Below are 17,747 nucleotides of genomic sequence, written 5' to 3'. Positions count from 1 at the left end.
GAGGCTCCTAAGCTACTCTTCAGAATATGGATGCAAAGGTTAAGTTATAAAGGTATCTGGCAAATTATTTTTATGATGGATTTAGAAAACTGCCCTGCATAGCTGCAAGTGAGGAGGGATAGGTATTTGCCATTTCTGCCATAACAGCCAATCTCTAGAAGTGGGTCTGGCCATTTCATCTTCCTTATTCTGATAGAAGAAGGAAGACAAGTGTAACAATCTGTATTTCATTAATATTCAAAGTTGGTTGGGTTTTCATGGTAATAGGCTTTTAATGATTTTGCATGGGAGAATGTTTAATGAAAGAGGAAACAGCTGTTAAGTTCAAACATAGGAAAAATAATTTAATGTAACTCATGTAGCATGGCAGCATATTGAAATTTTTATTATAACTTGTGCTGCCTCACTTGTGAAGTGCCCTCATATTTATTCCATTCCATATACAGTTTAGTACTCAGCCAAAAGACTGTTAGTGACTGTTTATCTTTGAAACCCTCACTAACAGCATTATTTTGCAGCACATTTTCAAACTAGGGTGCATTTTAGAAAGAGACCCTTTCTTAGATCACATCATATAGGTCTCTTTTCTAGAGGGAAAAAATAAGATGCTTAAAAAATGTAATTTTTGCCTCAGTGAATGCTTGTACAGGCCACTCTGAGACTGGCCAGCCGATGGGTGTGGATGCTGCGGTGGGCAGGTGGTTGTGTCTGTTCCCTCTGAGCAGCACTGTGGAAACTCTGGTGGGGAGGGATTTCCCACAGACCCCACAGCTCCAGCGACAGCTGCCCCGCTGTCCTTAGCTCTGCATCACTTGGGAGCACATTGATGGATGACAGCATGTTTTCCTCTGATCTAGAGACATTTCTGAAGCTTACTAGAGCTGCCTTTTGCTTCAGCCAAGGAGCAACTAAATTTACTTAAAAGGAAGCACCTAAAATCCGAAGTGCCATAGATAAGTGAGTACAGAAAAAAATAATTCAATTGCTGCCTTGCTCTTGTTCACCCTGTCTTTTGAAATTGTAGTGAAATTCCACACTGCACTTTCAGGTGAAGAGCAGAGACATCTGTGACTTACAGGCTTTACTTTACACAAGGAGGGATTGCTCTCCTAATCCATCAGACAATCCATTCAAAAGTGAGCTGCATTGCATTTAGACAGTAAAAGGTGGATATTGGAGGAAATAGCCCATTAAATTACCATTACCTAGTTCTAGAGAGATATTTCTGAAGAAACAGATCACAAATGTGTGAAAGAGCAACCAAGTCTCTCCTCAGATCCTAGTTTTTTGCGTTTGGAAAACAGACAGTGGTGGTGCCTGTCTCTGGGTGAGTCATGCAGCTTAGAGCAAGGACTGTTAAAATCTTCTTATCCATTAGAGAGAGGCATGTGTGTTACACCTCCTGTGTGTTACATGCAAGCTGTAAATCAGGTGCTCTAGAAGACTTTTCCACAGCTGAACCCCCAAAATGCCTCCTGATAGGCAGGGTCAGACCCAAGGGCAGAGGAGAGAAGCCTCTGCCCTGGGACAGCCTGCAGCATGTGCACCTCCCCTCAGCCATCCCTTGCCCACACCTGGAAGAAAATTGGGGTTGGCCACTTTCCACTCCTATTTTTGGTTTTGTGGTGTTTCCAAGGCCGTGCAGGCTGGGTGAGGTGGTGGGGCTGCTGCACAGCGCAGCGCAGGATTCGGGTGGGAGAGCAGCAGCCAGGCTGGCAGCACGGGCTGGCAGTGCCTTCCCCCCTCACAAAGTTTTGGTCCTGGGATCACCCTGTCCCTCAGACCTGCTCAGTCTCACCTGGCTCCCCTCAGGGATCCCTTAGCTCACTACCCTAGCAGGAGATGAGTAAAGCAGTTGCATTGCCTTCTTTTCTATAAGCAGGAAAAAAAACAAAGAACCAAAAACTTAATTTGGATTCTGGTTTGGGGACTGGCTTTACAATGAAGAAAATGGGTTTTAATATAAATCCAGCCTTTGCAAAGCAATGCAAACCAGTACTTCACTTCACACAGTATCTGTACATCTCCTTTTATTTGTAAGCTAAACTATCGTTCACAAGTGGAAGCTAAAGATCAGAAAATATTGCACATATTTGTAAATGGTGTAAATAACCAAGTAATTTGTTTTTTTTCACATTGCAAGGTTCTTTGTGAATTGTCCTTCTTCTGAATTTAAAATCCTGGAAATTTGTTCAGCTAAATTTGGTACATTCTTAAGATCCAAATCCAAAAACACTTAGATGTCTTAACTGAAAATTCCTCTAACACTTAAGTTGAATGATGAATCTTAAAATCCAGCTAGCGTCTATGTAGCTTTTTTTAACTAATCAATTCAAAAGTGATGGAACTGAACCACCCTTCTACAAGGTCTGCTACACATACAAGGCACTCAGGTTTTCATCAAACCTCCCAGCAAGGATAAAACACACTTCTTGACAGATACAGACGCTGAAAATCAGCCTTAAAGTGAAATGGAAACAATAATAAAATCGACTTTTTTGACAACTAAAATTTTTAGTCCTAGCGAGGATCAGCTTTTGGATTGCAAATGGTCTCTCAAGTGGATAAAACATATATCAATGTCACTAAGTGGACAGGGTCACATAAAAACTTGATTTCTTAAATTTTCCATCAAATTGCATGACAAAACTAAGGACAGCTAGGTCTCAGCTGTGATCTGCTTTATGTTGTGGACTTAGGTGTGTCTTAGCAGCAATATTTCAGTCTTAGGGCTTTATAGAATTATGTTAATTTTCACACTGTGAGATCTATAGATTAGCATGGTTTTTTTCACATTGACACACTTTCTAAGGAATCACTTTCATTTTTTTTTTTTTTGTCTCTTAATTCTAAATGTCTCTAAACAATATTCTAAATTGAAGCTGTTAAGAAAAAATGTTCTTTTTCTTACGAACAAACACAAATCCTTGCAGAAAGGCTCCTGACTAAAGTGAGGTGTTCCTGGTCCAAGCTAGGAGGAAGAGGGAGGAGGAGGAGGGGAAAAAAGGAGAGCAGGAGGGAACATTTCTCTTCTTCCTTTCGCTGTGGGGGAGTGTCCCAGGCCCCTCCCTGGATTCTGAAATCTTTGACTGAAGTCAAGCTTCCCGGGTTTCAGACTTGGCAGGAGTGTGCCCAGATGCTGGATGGTAGCTGGGATAAGAACTAACTGGGAAAGACTCACTGAGTTATTTCTAATGAAATAATTTTGTACCATAATTTTAGATAATTAGACACTGGCATAGAACCTCTGTCTGCTTTCCCCAAACCCCTGGTGGAAAAGCTTTACTCCAGCCCTTTCCAGACTTTTAAATATGTTTGTGGAAAGCTTCCCAAGGTCTTGGGTTTTCCTTTGGTTGCAAAATATGTAAGTTTGGACTCTTAGAAATTATCTGGGGAGGGAAAATATTTCCTATTCAGCTCTTGTAACAAAACAAAACAAAAAAGAAAAAAAATATTTTTTTCTTTTTTACCTAATTATAAAGGTTGCTAAGAGATAGATACTTCATTCCTTAAAATAGCTTTTTGGAATGGAATAGTAAAATGTTAGCAGACAAAGCAAGCTGTTCTTGCTGTATTGTAAGGTGTTGCAGAAAACAGGCCAATAAATAGATTGGAAAGAAAAAATGGTGGGAAATGCTTGCTATGAAATTAATTAGCTATTTAAATAGGAGGAGCTGATTTCTGTAAAAGCAAGAGGATTTCTGTAAAAACAAGAGTGGATTTTAGTCTTCATAGTGGTTCAGCAATTCAGTCCTCAAGTGAAGATGTCCTACAGGGCAGCTCTAATGTGTTGGTAAGCAAAAAACATGGAGCAGTGAATAAGAAGGCAGTATCTGCTTTATAAATACGTAGAGACAGCCTCACCTCTATAATGTATTCATCATGAAGCACTAAAAGCACTTTGGCCCCATGTCTTGAGGAACATTAAAGTGCTACTGTTAATGCAGTGTTGCTGTTAATCCTGTCCTGCTTAGTGTTACTGCACACTCAGTGTATCTTTTGGGCTTGTAGTGACAGTATGTTGCAGGGTATTTCTTTCTAATTAAATTATCACGGGCCTAATTTTCAGAGAGTGTCAATATGTCTGGCTGAAAGGGAATCAATAGTACCAAACTCCTTTATACTAGCTAGGAGCTGGTCCTGTGTGCTTAAAAATAACCTAATGAGGGAAGGACTGGTCTACCTACTGAGATGTTTTGTGACCTACTTCTGCAGCTCTCCTGCTCTTCTGGGAAAGCTCTGCTGGGCTTCTGGTCTCTCATCTCCTTGGTCTCCCCCAAATCACTCACAAAGGCAAATTCCACGAGAGTGAGAGAGAGAGAGAGAGAGAGAGAGAGACAGCTGCTTCTTCATATATTAATAATACACAGCCCCATAAATGATTAATAAAAGATAGCAGAGACATTGAATGATGGTGTAGTAATTCACACTTAGCTGTTTAGATGGCTCCCAGCCTTCATCCTGGCGGAGCACGGGGCACCCAAGATGAATGATTATCTTGTCATGCAGACTGTTGTTTCCAGTTGCTTAAATTGAACACTGCACATATCAGACAGCATCATGCAGCTGATTATGGCCCACCACATGGATGGTCATAGTCAGAAAGATTAACTTTTTTAATTGTTCAAAGATGCATCTGTGGGAATGGTGTCAGCCACAGACTGTGAGAGCTTCATCCTTTGACATGCTGGAACCTAGAGCTGGACCCAAGAAGCATCTAAACTTGATCATATTTAATTTAACCATGTGTACAGATAGCCTGGTGAATCCTATGGAGTGTCTAGTACAGAGCAAATTCCTGTTGCTCCGCTTGTGGTGGATATGTTCATGTTATCATTCTCCAGCTGTTCATTCCATGGGAAGTCATTGAACTCTCTGCCATGCCTCTCAGAGCTCTCCATGATGATTGTGTGAGATCTATTACTAAAAAAGGAATATTAATTTTTAAAAACCCTTGCAAAAATTAGATTGTATTTAAAACTAATCAACAAAAACCCCCCAAAGTGAAAAGCAGGGTGTTATCTGAGTAGCTGGGAGCTGAGTAAAATAAGTTGTCTGTGGGAGATAGAGAAGAGGAGCAGAAGTACAACCCTGTCTAGTCATCTGCAGACAACTCAGTCACTTCTTGCTAACTTCCAGATGATTCACCAAATCCCAATGTCAATCAAAATGGATCAGAAAGATGACACCTGAGAAGTGCCAATTTTTCTCTGTTAATTACAAAGGGATCCTGAGGTGGCTTGCTCAAGTATAGATGTCTGCCCTCCAGAGCCCTAAAACTTGAGGAGGTGAGGCTTACCTTTTAAATCCCTGTATTCCCTGTTCTCTGTAACATTCTGTTAGGCTGCCAGTACACAGAAGAGTGAAAGGCCACAGCATAATTAACAACCTGTTGATCAAATAAAGGTGTTAAAATGCTGTAGTGGAGAAGTGTCTGCTGGTGTGGAGCTTGTAAAATCCCCACATACACCTTGTCTCTGACTATGGCCTGCAAAGGGGAGGTGGAAAATCTTGTTGGGTTATCCCAGATAGAAGGAAAAACACCAAAGTATTTAGATCCACAAGTGAGGCTTCCTTCCTCTTCAGGGGAAAAAAAATGGGGCTCCAGAAGTAGTCTGGTGCCTTTGTGGTGGTTTCTGAGTGAAGCAAACCTTTGAGGGGAAACAATGCTAATAGAGTCATCGCTTTGGCACATGAGCCCTGCTAGAAAGGAAGCCTGTTAATCCCCCCTATAGTCTCTCTATTTATACCCTTAGGCTGCACATAAACTGGCCAAGTTCAGGAACAAAAGCTGACTAGAAAAATCACTCCTGTGATTGTTGCTCTCATGAGCTATTATCCCCTTTATTAAGGAGCCGGCTCAGAACAGCCTCTCTTAAGGACAATGTTTGTGAAGAAATGTGATTATCATGCTGATTAGGTGAAACTTGGCCCTCTAGCTCGCCTCTCCCTCTGTCCTCCCTGCCCGTTTTCCTTATTGTGCTCTTTAGTGGCGGTGCCATCAGCCAAGCTGGAGGAATGCCCGGACCCCAGCCCTGCCTCTTGCCTCTTCGGGAGATCGGTAGCAACCTACAAGGTAAGTTTGTCTTCCCAGCCATTACTTTAAGACATTTGGTTATAGAAGTTTTGCAAGAAAAAAAAAAAAAATCTTGGACTACGAATTTGTGTGTCATTTTAGAGGTATGATCTTCTAGAGAAGGGCAAGGTGTGGAACTGTTTACCAGACTACTGGTGTCCTTTCTGGTATTTCTTTACTTATGACAATTTAGAAATCAATGTTTGTGATTTGTTTCTTTAGTACATCTGAAGCTCGTTAATATTTGGCATTACCCTTTCTGCAGTTTTTACTTAAGAATAAAAATCCTTCCCAATGTCCTGTTTCACTGTGACGGAATGTAGATGCACCTTCTCAACCTGGAAGGCAGTAGAGCCGAGGTTCTTTTTTGTCAGTCAAGTTACAAGGGAAAAAAGATGGCTCTTCTGATCTTTCTGCAAAGCACATTTCCAGAGGCTTTTGAAGAAACCCATCTTTCATTGAAATGCACTTGACTGAGAAGATACTTTGACAACACAGAGTGCAAACAACTCCACCAGCGGTTTTGTTGGAGGAAAAGGAGCAGGAGGGATTGATTCATCATGCTTGGCTATACCGAGCATGGGATGTCTTCTTTGGAAAACTGTCTGCATCATGAATAACTTTGTTACAGCTTTCATTCTTGCAATGAAAATTGTTAAAAATATCAGGTTACACTTATCTGTAAGAATTTTACAAATTTTGAGTAGATGTAACATTTCCATTAGTGCATTGCTAGTGTGATTGAGGATAATTCATTAGATTAACATGAATTTAAGGGCCTATAAACTGAATAACGGAGATTCTTGAAGTAAAGCAGTAAATATCTTTTTCAGACTATGTGCTTACAGTTTTCTAGCCCTTCCAGTGTTGGGCAATTAAAAATTTTATCTACGGTATTCCCTGACTTTTGAAGTTGCAATCCTATTTAAGGCCAGACAACTATATTATAAATGGAATAAATAAATATCACTGCAAAGAGCCATACATTATTTTGTGGCATTTACTGTATAAACTATTTGTGAAATGAAATTAAGTTACTCTAATAATGGTTTAACTATAGGTAGGCCAGATGAGACTGTTGGTATTTAAAGATGGGGAATGTGTATATTTAAAGAGATGAAACTCCTGCCACACTGGAAAGATAAAGGAAAAAAAGGATGATAAGACAGAGTGGTGTTTAGGCTTATGTCTGAGGCTGACTGGAGCCAGATGTTGCATTTAGACGTGGTGGTTGCTGGATTCTTATGAGCTTTCTGCTGCTGAGAGTGCACCAGAGTGGGGCAGAGAAGAGCTGCCCTCATGCTGTTGTGACCATAAGCTACAAAGTACGAGTATAGTCAGTCCTCCTTCTTTTGAAGACCAAATAAAAAACCAGAAGCAACAAGAGAGAGCAAAGGTTTGGGAAATTTTGCACAAATGTGACTCATTATGGGATATCTAAGTGGTCAAATTGGGTGTTTCTAATTTTTGCAAAAGCCAGACAAATAAGAAGATGTTTATTAGGTCATATGTACAAATCAGGCACTTCTGCAGCTGGAGGGAAGGAAAACCTTTCCTGTTCAGAACCGAGGTTTGGGCATGCTTATATCTTATTCCTGAGTGAAGAAGAGGGAATTCAGAGACCTCTTGGCCACCATGCTGAATATACATGGGCTTGGCTGTCTGAACCTGCAGATCATCTCTTCTCATTTAACCAGGAATAATCTCGGAAGGTGCTGCACAAAGCCGCTAGCACCCATGTAGGACCTATGGTAGCAAATATGAGAGAAGAACCACTGGGAATGTCTTGACTCATTATTCTAAAAAATTTTTTTTCTATTAAAATATCTTTTAAAATATTTCATAAGTTTTTCTTTTCCTAAGAAGTCAGCTTTAATTGGGGAGGGATATCTGAAAAATGGAAGTGGTGTTCCTGAGCCATGTTTGCCAGCATTAGTAGTGGCTTTTTGAGAAGCCAGTCATGAGAACAGGACTTGCTTTGTCACAGGTCCTTCAGCATTCTCCTGGCTGAGCCTTGGTAGATGTTCAGCTTCCCCAGGGGGCTTGAATTTGGTCCCCTTCCACTTTCCTTCTGGCTTTGCTGATGCATTTTGAAGATGCATATTCATAACTTAAGACATTGTTAAAAGTTTCTCCTGATCTAGCACAAATGGGATTTAATATTAATATTTTTTTACGCAACAATGTAAGCTGTATTTAATGGAAGATCTGTTAAATTTAATACTGATAAATTGAGCAGTTTCTGAATGTATGTTCACATTCTGTCTTAGTCTATTATATATGTGCGGTATAGATGTGATGCGTTGGCTTTGTAAACCAACAAATAAAGACAGGAATAAAAAAGCATTTGCAAACCAAGTAACTACTCTGTGAAATAATAGAACTTTGAGAGCTGCAGTTCATTCCATGGGCTCAGTTGATCTAATACATCATAAACCCTGACAGGGTCCATTTGATCCCCCAGCTTTTGACTGTGCATTCCTTCAACTCTTGCTCTGGTTCTGATGGTGTTTGGATCTGCAATGAACCAGGTTGACTCACTTACCCAGAATAAAATTGAATAGATAAAAATGGGGGAATTTTGACTTGGGTTAATAAGTTCAATCATCTTCACAAAGGGCCTGAGGAATGCTGTGCATAGTGAAAGTTGATGGAGAGGGAGAATGATGACTCTTAGGTAGTAGAGATCTGTTAGATCCCCTTAGCTGCCTCTTCCACCTCCCCAGCCAGGACACCAGGACATGGGTCTACAAGACTTTAAAGCACTCCAAGTGGGTCTTGCTGTCCTACCCTGCTCTGCAGTGACATGGTGCCCTGCTCTTTCTGTGCACCAGCAGTTGTGTCCACTGGCCCTGTGATGAGCTGGTAGAAGTATATTCAGTATTTGTATGATTTTAGTTAGGTCTCTCCCAGCATCTTGAGCTGATTCTTCAGGATGTCAAGTAAACACAAGTGATAGTTGAAAAATGTGCAGGAAAGCGTGGGGACACAGGATGTGAATGAGCTCTCACAGGGGCAGTTTAGATTACTTGAAGCTGTAGGCTTCACTGCTACCACAACCTGCTTTCTCCATTTTTGTTTCCCCTTTGCTTGGATGGATTTGGGAGGCACAGTTACATTTTCTGTAAGTGACTGATTTTTCATCTGTACAAAACCATACATATACAATGGACCTAACTCTGATATCTGGGTTGTAAAACTCCCTTTGTACCCACAGGATACTGAGAGCAGGCTACAAGAAGGTGAATCTACCTCAAGAACAAAGGTACATTAATAATTTTAATAAGAATGTACTCAGACATGACAACTAAAACCCAAATCACCAACTCATGTTTACTCATCAAAAATATCTGCAGCTGGTCTAAAGAATTTGATGAGGTACAGAAATCAGCAAATAATTTGTCATAGACTCTGACAAGACTAAATCAGATTGTAAAAAATGGATGGACCTGTATTTCCAGGCTGATCCATGTGTCAAGTCCAGTGTTACGGAAATGTTCCAGCACTGTTCCCATATGTACCACAGATCATACTTTCACTGCTTGCTACTTTGGGCATACCTCTTGTAGTCAGGTCTCCGTACTTGACTGAGTTTGTGGTGTGGGTGTGAGCTATGCACTCCTTCTGTGTGCCTGGGACTGCTAAAGGCCACTGGAGGACTAGAGAAGACATTGTCTCTGATTTAGCAGTAAAACCTGTTTTCATTACTAGGTCTCAGGTACTGAAGACAGCCCAAATCCTCCAGTAAGGGAGCTTTCAATAAGACATTGTTTGTTCTGCTGCACTGTCAATAAGATGTCATTACTTTAACTGCAAGATAAGAAAGGATTTGTTAATGGCTCCTCTAGGGGGATGGTGACATTTTTTCCCTCTTATAGATCACTGGGGGAAAAATACAGGAGCAGGATGACAAGGAAAGAAAGTCAGTTTGGCACTTTTTTTCTTTTCTTTTTCTTTTTTTTTCCATTAAAAAAAAAAAAAAGTTATCTATGCTTCTCAATAAAAGCTGTAAGTTATGAAAAACAGAAATTCAGCCTTTTTCTTTTATTTGTAGTCATGTGCAAAACCATGTGATATAATGTTAAATGTTCATGTGCATACACTTTTTTAAGAGACAAAAAGAAATAGCTTATCATATTTTAAAAAGAAAACTGCTGTGAGCAGTAACAGGTCTATAACCTATCATTAATCTGGAGGTACGGTACTCCAGGAGAGGCAGATCAGTTTTTGCCTTTCCCAGGTCCAAGTAAGTAGTTACTAATTAACAGCAGATATAGCAAGAAGTTTTCAGTCCTTGCTTTGGCATAGCTGTCAGTGCTGTAGCCCGGGGGCTGTGTGGCTGGGCATGGGGCTGCTGCTGCATCGCCCTGCGACCTCTGCCTCTGGCCAAAACCTCCTGCAAGTGCCCTTGTCTGGTGTCACCTCTGTCCCAGGCTGCACGGCTGGCTCCTGCACGTTGCTGCCATGAAACTCCCTCATTGTCCTGGGGCTTTCGGAGACCAGGTGACATTCTGGCAGTCTCTGATAGAACAATGACATATTTTTTGCAAAACCACATTTAGGACAATGATAAAGGGCCCGATCCTGTGAGGTTTTAGCTCTCTATAATTGTCTATATAGTTAAAGATATGAGCACACAGACAGCATGTCTGAACTTGGAAAATTCATTTGGCTTCAGGTGAAGCCTGAGCTCAAAGCACAATAGCTACACCTGAATAGGGATATTCAGAGGACACAGAGCAGGTGCCAAGACCAGACCTGCTTTTTTGCAGCTGTGCAGGGGATTCTTAAAGGCACAAGCCTGCCCATTCATCTGTGTAACCAGCTTAGGCAGGCAGGCAAGCCTCTCTTTTTTAAACTCATTAAAGTAACTACGGGATGAGAAGCCCATTTGGCTGTGTTTTGGTAGATTTTTTGGGCCAGAGGCTTCCCTGAAGTAGGGCTACCTCTCCCACCATCTCATCTCTACTTCCCACCCTGCGGGACCCTCTGTCAGGCTGCCCGTGTGGCCACAGCCACGCATGCCAGCGCAGCCACCGTGCCAGCACGGGCATCCCTGCCAGCCCATCCATCCGTGCGGCTGCGCTCCCCTGCCCAGGGCACAGCTGCACAAACACGGAGGCTGGCAGCAGGCAACCCCAGGGCGGCAGGGAGAAGGCAGAGCCCCTGCCTCCTTATGCTGGCACGGCTGGCAAAATATTTTCACATGAGAAGTAATCTTAACCCCTGGCAGCCTGGGTACTCTGAGCTCTATAAAACTCAAGAACACGACAAACCCCAAGCACCCTCAAACCTGAGTGGAGGGGATGGATATTGAGGGCTGAATGCCAGGCTGGGGGCATCAGGCACAACTTCCATTGGCCTTTCTGGCTCCAGCAAGTGAAGATCCTGCAGTGCCCATCCAGAGAGGCTCACAAGTTACTGCTCACTCTGAGCAGCCAGACCGGTTTAGAACGTGACTGCATGAATGAGCACAGTATGGCTGTAACAGGACACCAAGTGGGTCCCAGAGAATGGGAGGTAAGACGATAGCTGCAGGTGGCTGTGGACCCCAGCACAGCTTGCTTAGGCACTTGTGGGCATCATAATTTCTCAAAAAGCTGAGAAATTACGTGAGAGACTTACACGGATACTGTACAAATACCTAACATCCCCCATCCTGATATTATGTTAATGCTATCAGAGTTGGTTGTAATTTCTCTTGTGTAGCACAATTTAAGTTATGATTTTCTCCCCCCACCTTGTGCTCCCCCCAACTCTCTCTTCATATGCTAGAGGTGGCTTTTTGGTGACCTGGCCTGTGCGTGCTGCACTTTGGAATGCAGTGGGATTTTCTCCTTAGTCTGTGTTGTGTACTTTTTCTTCTTTTTCTTTCTCTTCAGCATTTAGAATATTACCATAGCATACATATTTTTAGAGAAGAGTCTCTCTTGATACAATTGATACAATTCCTGACTGATTAACTATAAGTTTAATCTCAGCAATTAGCATTGTTTTTACAGGATGTATCAGAGAATGCAGCAGAAATTGTAGAAAGCAATTTTAAAAGACTCTTGTTTTGAGGCACTTCCAGCTTGTCAATAAAAACCACTTTCTTCAACTTTCCTAAAAATAATTTTTTACTATTAGCAGGCTATTAAAACACATCATTTTCTTATGAGGAAAATATAGCTCCAAGCTGTGCTGAGGTTATTTATTACTAACTACATCCATATCTTTTCAGTGTTTTGCATACCTGCTACTGATCCATGCTTGAGGTCCACAAAAATGCAAATAAAATAAAACTTGCAGTCACCATCACTTTCTCCCCTGTATTGGAAAAGCAGCCTTATGTAACAGACTGGAAATGACAGGTAGGCATACCAGAGGAAAATCTAGGCTTGGTGTGAATTGCTCATACCTTTGCTGACATCTCTGGTGATGTGCAGGCAGAGCACAATAACAGGGTTGGGTGTTCCAGGTGGGGCAGAACACAGTGTGCTTTCATCTGGTATATAATGACTATCCAAAATCAGTGCACTTCATCTGTTCTGTGACAGAAAGAATCACACTCTAGTATTACCAGAAATAAAATGCTATGCTTTGACTATTTATATTAAGTAAAAAACAACTAAAGTAGAAAAATAACTAAAGCCTGTTGTTTGAACAATTTTAAATGTGTAAGTCAATTCAAAACTGCATGATCCTCATATGGATTTGGGCTATGGGGATACTTTCTGCTTGTAGGACAATAGTCCTTATTATGCTTTATTCTAAAGTTTCCATTGTTCTTGCTCTGACAAAGCCAAATTGAAGCAAGAGTGGCAGGGCAATGTGGGTACTGGCATCAGTAAGACACATAGCCCTTAGCAGAAAACAGACTGGAAGTGGTAGTATTTCTGCTTCTACAACTGTCATAAAGCTGCAGAAAGCAGATCCTGAGAATCTGTGTGAAAACCAACACACTGCAGTGCAAAGAAGGTCTCTATTTAAAATTACCCTCTAACCTTTCTGTTTTCTAAGCCTTAGGAAAGGATTTCCTGGAAGCAGAGAGCAAGACCCAGAGCAGAAGCAGAAGAGAACTGATGGCTGGGTGGCAGGGAGGGACAGGGTGGACTGCCTGGAGGTGGGAGCATCCCAGACTCGATCCAGATGAAGAAATAAATGATGACTCTGAAACACAACACAGGGTTTATCATGACAGGAGTGAAAGTTTATAAAGACCTAAACTGTTTATTTGTATGAAAGCATAATGGTCCTTGTCATCAACGTGGTGTTGAAAGGAATGACTTCCATCTAGGGGATGCAGAAAAACCCAGAAGATAAATTTCAGCACTAGTAACAGTTTAATGGAATTAGATTGAAAAAGAGGATGAATATGGAAATTAGACTGGGATGACACTGTAATAATTTAAGTGTAGCATTTGGCAGCAGTGGTATCATTCAAGGAAAAACAAACAACACAAATCAACATCATATGTATTGATATTTTAAAATAGACTTTATTTAATGACAATAAATATAAAGAAATCTTAATATTCAGAAACTAATTGCAAACATTCTTAGAAAAAATAAAAAATACACTCTTACATTCTGAATTTATTGACATACACAGAGTCTAAAACAGTGGTGATAGTCTGTAATTTATGGTGCTTGTTAAGGCAATGAAATGGTCACTGGTCCAAATTCACCCTGACTTCAACAGATCTGTACAAAGTAGGAGTCTGATCTACATATCAAGTGTAGAAAAAAGGTAAAATGGAGTCAGAGTTTAAAACAAATGCTGATTTTCCCTTCAAACAGATTTTTAATTAAAGTGACAAAGGCTAAAAAAGAAATTACAAATACTCATATGTTGGCAACTGGCCCCCAGCATTTTGTTCTTAAGCCTCCACAGAGCTTCCGGCATACAAGCAGAACACATTTCAGCAGCTGGAGGTAGAGGCTTCAGAAGCTGCACAGCTTAAATCAAACTATTAGAATGCAATTATTAGGCACTGTGTTGGTTTCCCTCTTCTTTCTCTGATTCAGAGTGCTGTGAATAACACTGAGCACATGGCAAACTGAACTGAATTCCTGATGTAATGTCTTCCGAAATGAAATGTTACAGCTACATTAGCAAGGAGCATGGCATTTCAGAAGCAAATCACTGGAGCAAACTGTTAATGTTGGCTAGGTGATGCCCCTGCAGAGCTCACCACTCTCTTCAGCCCAGCTCTGGTTTCAGCAGACTAAGGGCCTGTCAGTGACCATTAAGAGCATATCTAAAAGCTGCCTTCTGGGTCAGTTTGAGCCGAAAGGAACTCAGTCCATGTGTGCCCAGAATGATCTGTGATGTCTCCCAGAAAATGGAGACAAGTGGAAGACTGGTTTCCAAGCACATTTGTCAGCTGAACAAAAAAGGTTACACAGAAACACACTCTGGATTGATTAGGATTTTATTATGGGAGGAGCACAAGCCATAGGCACATAGGCTTTGCTGATGTAGCAGGTTTTTTAATTGTTATTTTAAAGGCAGGAATATAAACTCTTTATGACACTGAGGGCTAACTCCCCTTTAGGAAATGATGCCAACTGATGTAGAAAGAAACAACTTGGAGAGTCCCTAGGTATCAAATAAGGTGCATAAGTTTAGTACTTCTGAAAATCAGCCTTAAGCTCTGCCACTGCTCAAAATATGACAATAAGTTTGTTTGCTAGTCTCTTTAGCTCTCAAAGAGCTTCCTTAAGACCAAATAATTACCTGAAATGGTCCACTTTGTGCTGCATTTCCCCTCCTTTATCACAGGATGCCTCCTTATCTGCCCCAGCCCTCTAACACCACGTCTGGAAAGGTATTTAAGGCACACTGGTGCTGTGATCACCGATGAGGGAATAAAAATGGCATCTCTCATTTGAACACGATTGCAAATGAGAAAGGTCCAGTTGAAAGTTAAAATCAAAAGCTCCAAGCATGAATGGAGCCAACTGTCCAATCTGACTCATTTTCCACAGGGAAATTCTGAGTACTTCACTAAAATTTTTCCTTGAAACAGTATTTTTTGACGAAAGTTGGTTTTAACTGAAAGTTTGGTATATTATGCAGTGACAGGACCAGAGGCAGTGGGCAGAAACTGAAACACTTTTTCACTGTGAGGATGACTGAGCAGTGGCACAGGTGGCCCAGAGAGGTTGTGGAGTCTCCATCCCTGGAAATATTCAAAGGAGAAGACCAGCCTGGCTGAACAGAAAGCTTTGGCTGGAACTCAGGTAGAAAAGGAGAGTTGATGACCTTTGAAAAAGGGGCATTCAGCTCAAGAAGAGAGATCTTTTATTGGATGTGGTAGAAAACACACAGACAAAAATGAGGAAAGGGCTGAGGTACTCAATGCCTTTTTTGCCTCAGTCTTTAGTAGTAAGACCAGCTGTTCTCTGAGAACCAAGCCCCTGACCTGGGAGATGGGAAGGGAGCAGAATGAAGCCCTCACAATCCAAGGGGAAATGGTCCATGACCTGCTACACCACTTAGACTCAAGTCCCTGGGGCTGAATGGGTGCTGATCTGCTCACAGCTTGGGCAGACCTACTGCTGGCTAGATAAAAAACTGGCTGGATGGCTGGGCTCAGAGAGAGGTATTTAAGACATGTAGATGTGGCACTCAGGGACATGGTTTAGTTGTGGACTTGGCAGTGTCAGGTTAATGGTTAGACTTGATAATTGTAAAGGTCTTTTCCAGTCTGAATAATCTTGTGAATCTGTAGGGTTTGCTCAAAAGACGGGCTTGAGTTACATGGCACTCAGTATTTGGAGATGTTGCTGCAAAATTCGTAGGTTTAATTCCTTCTGATTATTGACTGGGTAAAATGCATCTTCCAAATGCTATTTAATTTCTGTAGATGGACTTCATATTTAAAAAGCTGTATGAATAATCTGTATAAAAATTCTGCATACCTATTGCATTTAAGAAGAGTACAAAATTACAAACATAAAGTAGTCACCTGGTTTATAGAGCACAGGCATATTTTTCTTTTTTAAAAAGGTTTTGGTTTTCGTGATTTATATAAATTTGTTCATTAAAACTGGTAAAAAAGAAAGCAAGTTAATAATCTGCAATATCACTCCTTCAGGCACAAAATAGCTCTCCACATACGTGTCTAATCTGTAATTCCCTAATTCCCAGTTTGCAGCTGGAGCTAAAATAAGCGGGGAGATCAGCAGCCTGATTTGGAGATGGCTGATGGCTGTAGCACATGCCTCCACACCTCTGACATCCTTCCATATTATTCAAAGCTTCACAGCATAGTTAAGGCCTATTAAATGGTTTATTCCAATCTCCAATTCCAATAGATTCATAGTCTTGTCAGAACTCACTCTATCACACAATGTTGTATCAAAATGTTCAGCTGCACATTTGTCCTATGTCAAAACCTCAGGGAAGAGCATGTTCTGGCGTGAGAGAAATGCAAAAGACAGCCCTCCACAAATATTGATTTAGTATGTGAAAAGACTTTTAACACTTATTGCTTTTACAAGTAGGAGACCTTCAAGGCTATGAGCATTTAGCTCAGAATGGGCGAGTGAACTAATGAAAGTACATTGACTGGGAAAAGATAAAATGCCTGAGTTTTCTACTCACTTGGCGTGCTGTAAGGTCAGTTTGTATGCATTGATTTCAAAGACAATCCTCCTGTTTACACAGAGATTGATGAACAGGATGGGCTTACAGTCCTGTTGCTTCTTGTGATCAAAGTCCATGATTAATTGAAATATCTTGTTATCCATTTAAGTCTCAGTATGCATAGCTAATTCAGAGTAGCAAACAACCACGCTTAGTATGCCAATTCCCATGGATTTTGACTTGTATTTTCTTTCTTTTTCCTTCATGTTTTTGCTTTTCCTCTTCATTTTATAGCTGAGGTCTGCATTAGCAAGCAATCAAAACTCCTTCATTGGATGCAATGATATTCTTATAGCAAATCATTCTTGTTCTTAAGGCTTATTCAAGTTAGTCTAGTTATCTAATAGCTGATGCTTAAGAAAAGTAGAAAGCAGCTTAGGTGTTTGGGAATTAATCTGCACCTTCTTAAAAGGATAAATAATTTTTGTCTTTTTTTTTTTTTTTTTAAATATGTCCTAAAAAGCTGTTTAAAAAAAAAAGATAACTCTTATCTGTGTTGCAGTGGTTGCATTTGTCCAAGGAAAACTGGTAAATGAGCATGTAAGAGCTGCAAGAAACAATGTTTAGTAAATCCAAAGTGCTTGATAGCTATTGGCAATATCTGGACAGATATCAGTCGTCCAAGTACTGTTATTCCATATGAAAAAGTACTTATTCATCTTTAGGTCGGAAAGTGCTGTCTGCTCCTTTGATGATTTTCTCGGCTATTTTGCCCATGGTTTTTTTCACACCTTTGAGATCATTCTCATGTAATAGTTTCTGTGTGAGGTACTTCTCCCGTTTGACTTTGCTCTTGGTCTTCTCTGATACATCCGGAATTACATATGAAATAATAAACTTCACAAAGTATATGACATGCTGGGAAAGGTGAAAATGAAAAAATGTCAGTCAGGCTGAACAGGACATTATTTTCATTATGAATGAAATGTCACTTTTTGTCTTAAGACACTGAACTGATTCAGCGTCAGTATCTAACACTATAGAAAAAGATTTTAAAAAGACATGACTAATAAGATAGAATAATTATCTGACAAA

At 40.7% G+C, this 17,747-nt stretch overlaps 1 protein-coding gene across 1 annotated transcript in view; it reads right to left on the bottom strand.

Moving 5' to 3' along the window:
• Positions 1 to 13,551: 13,551 nt before the first annotated feature.
• ANO6 (anoctamin 6) overlaps positions 13,552 to 17,747 on the bottom strand; it is a 71,697-nt gene continuing 67,501 nt past the window's right edge. The window contains exon 20 of the mRNA XM_041465502.1: positions 13,552 to 17,570. Coding sequence (XP_041321436.1) covers positions 17,364 to 17,570 — 207 coding nt within the window. The 3' untranslated portion in view covers positions 13,552 to 17,363. The remainder of the gene's footprint in view (positions 17,571 to 17,747) is intronic.

This window comes from Pyrgilauda ruficollis, unplaced genomic scaffold (genome assembly GCF_017590135.1).
Source record: "Pyrgilauda ruficollis isolate IOZ18807 unplaced genomic scaffold, ASM1759013v1 scaffold19, whole genome shotgun sequence".
Taxonomy (NCBI): Eukaryota; Metazoa; Chordata; class Aves; order Passeriformes; family Passeridae; genus Pyrgilauda; species Pyrgilauda ruficollis.
This window is presented reverse-complemented; position numbering and strand designations above follow the sequence as displayed.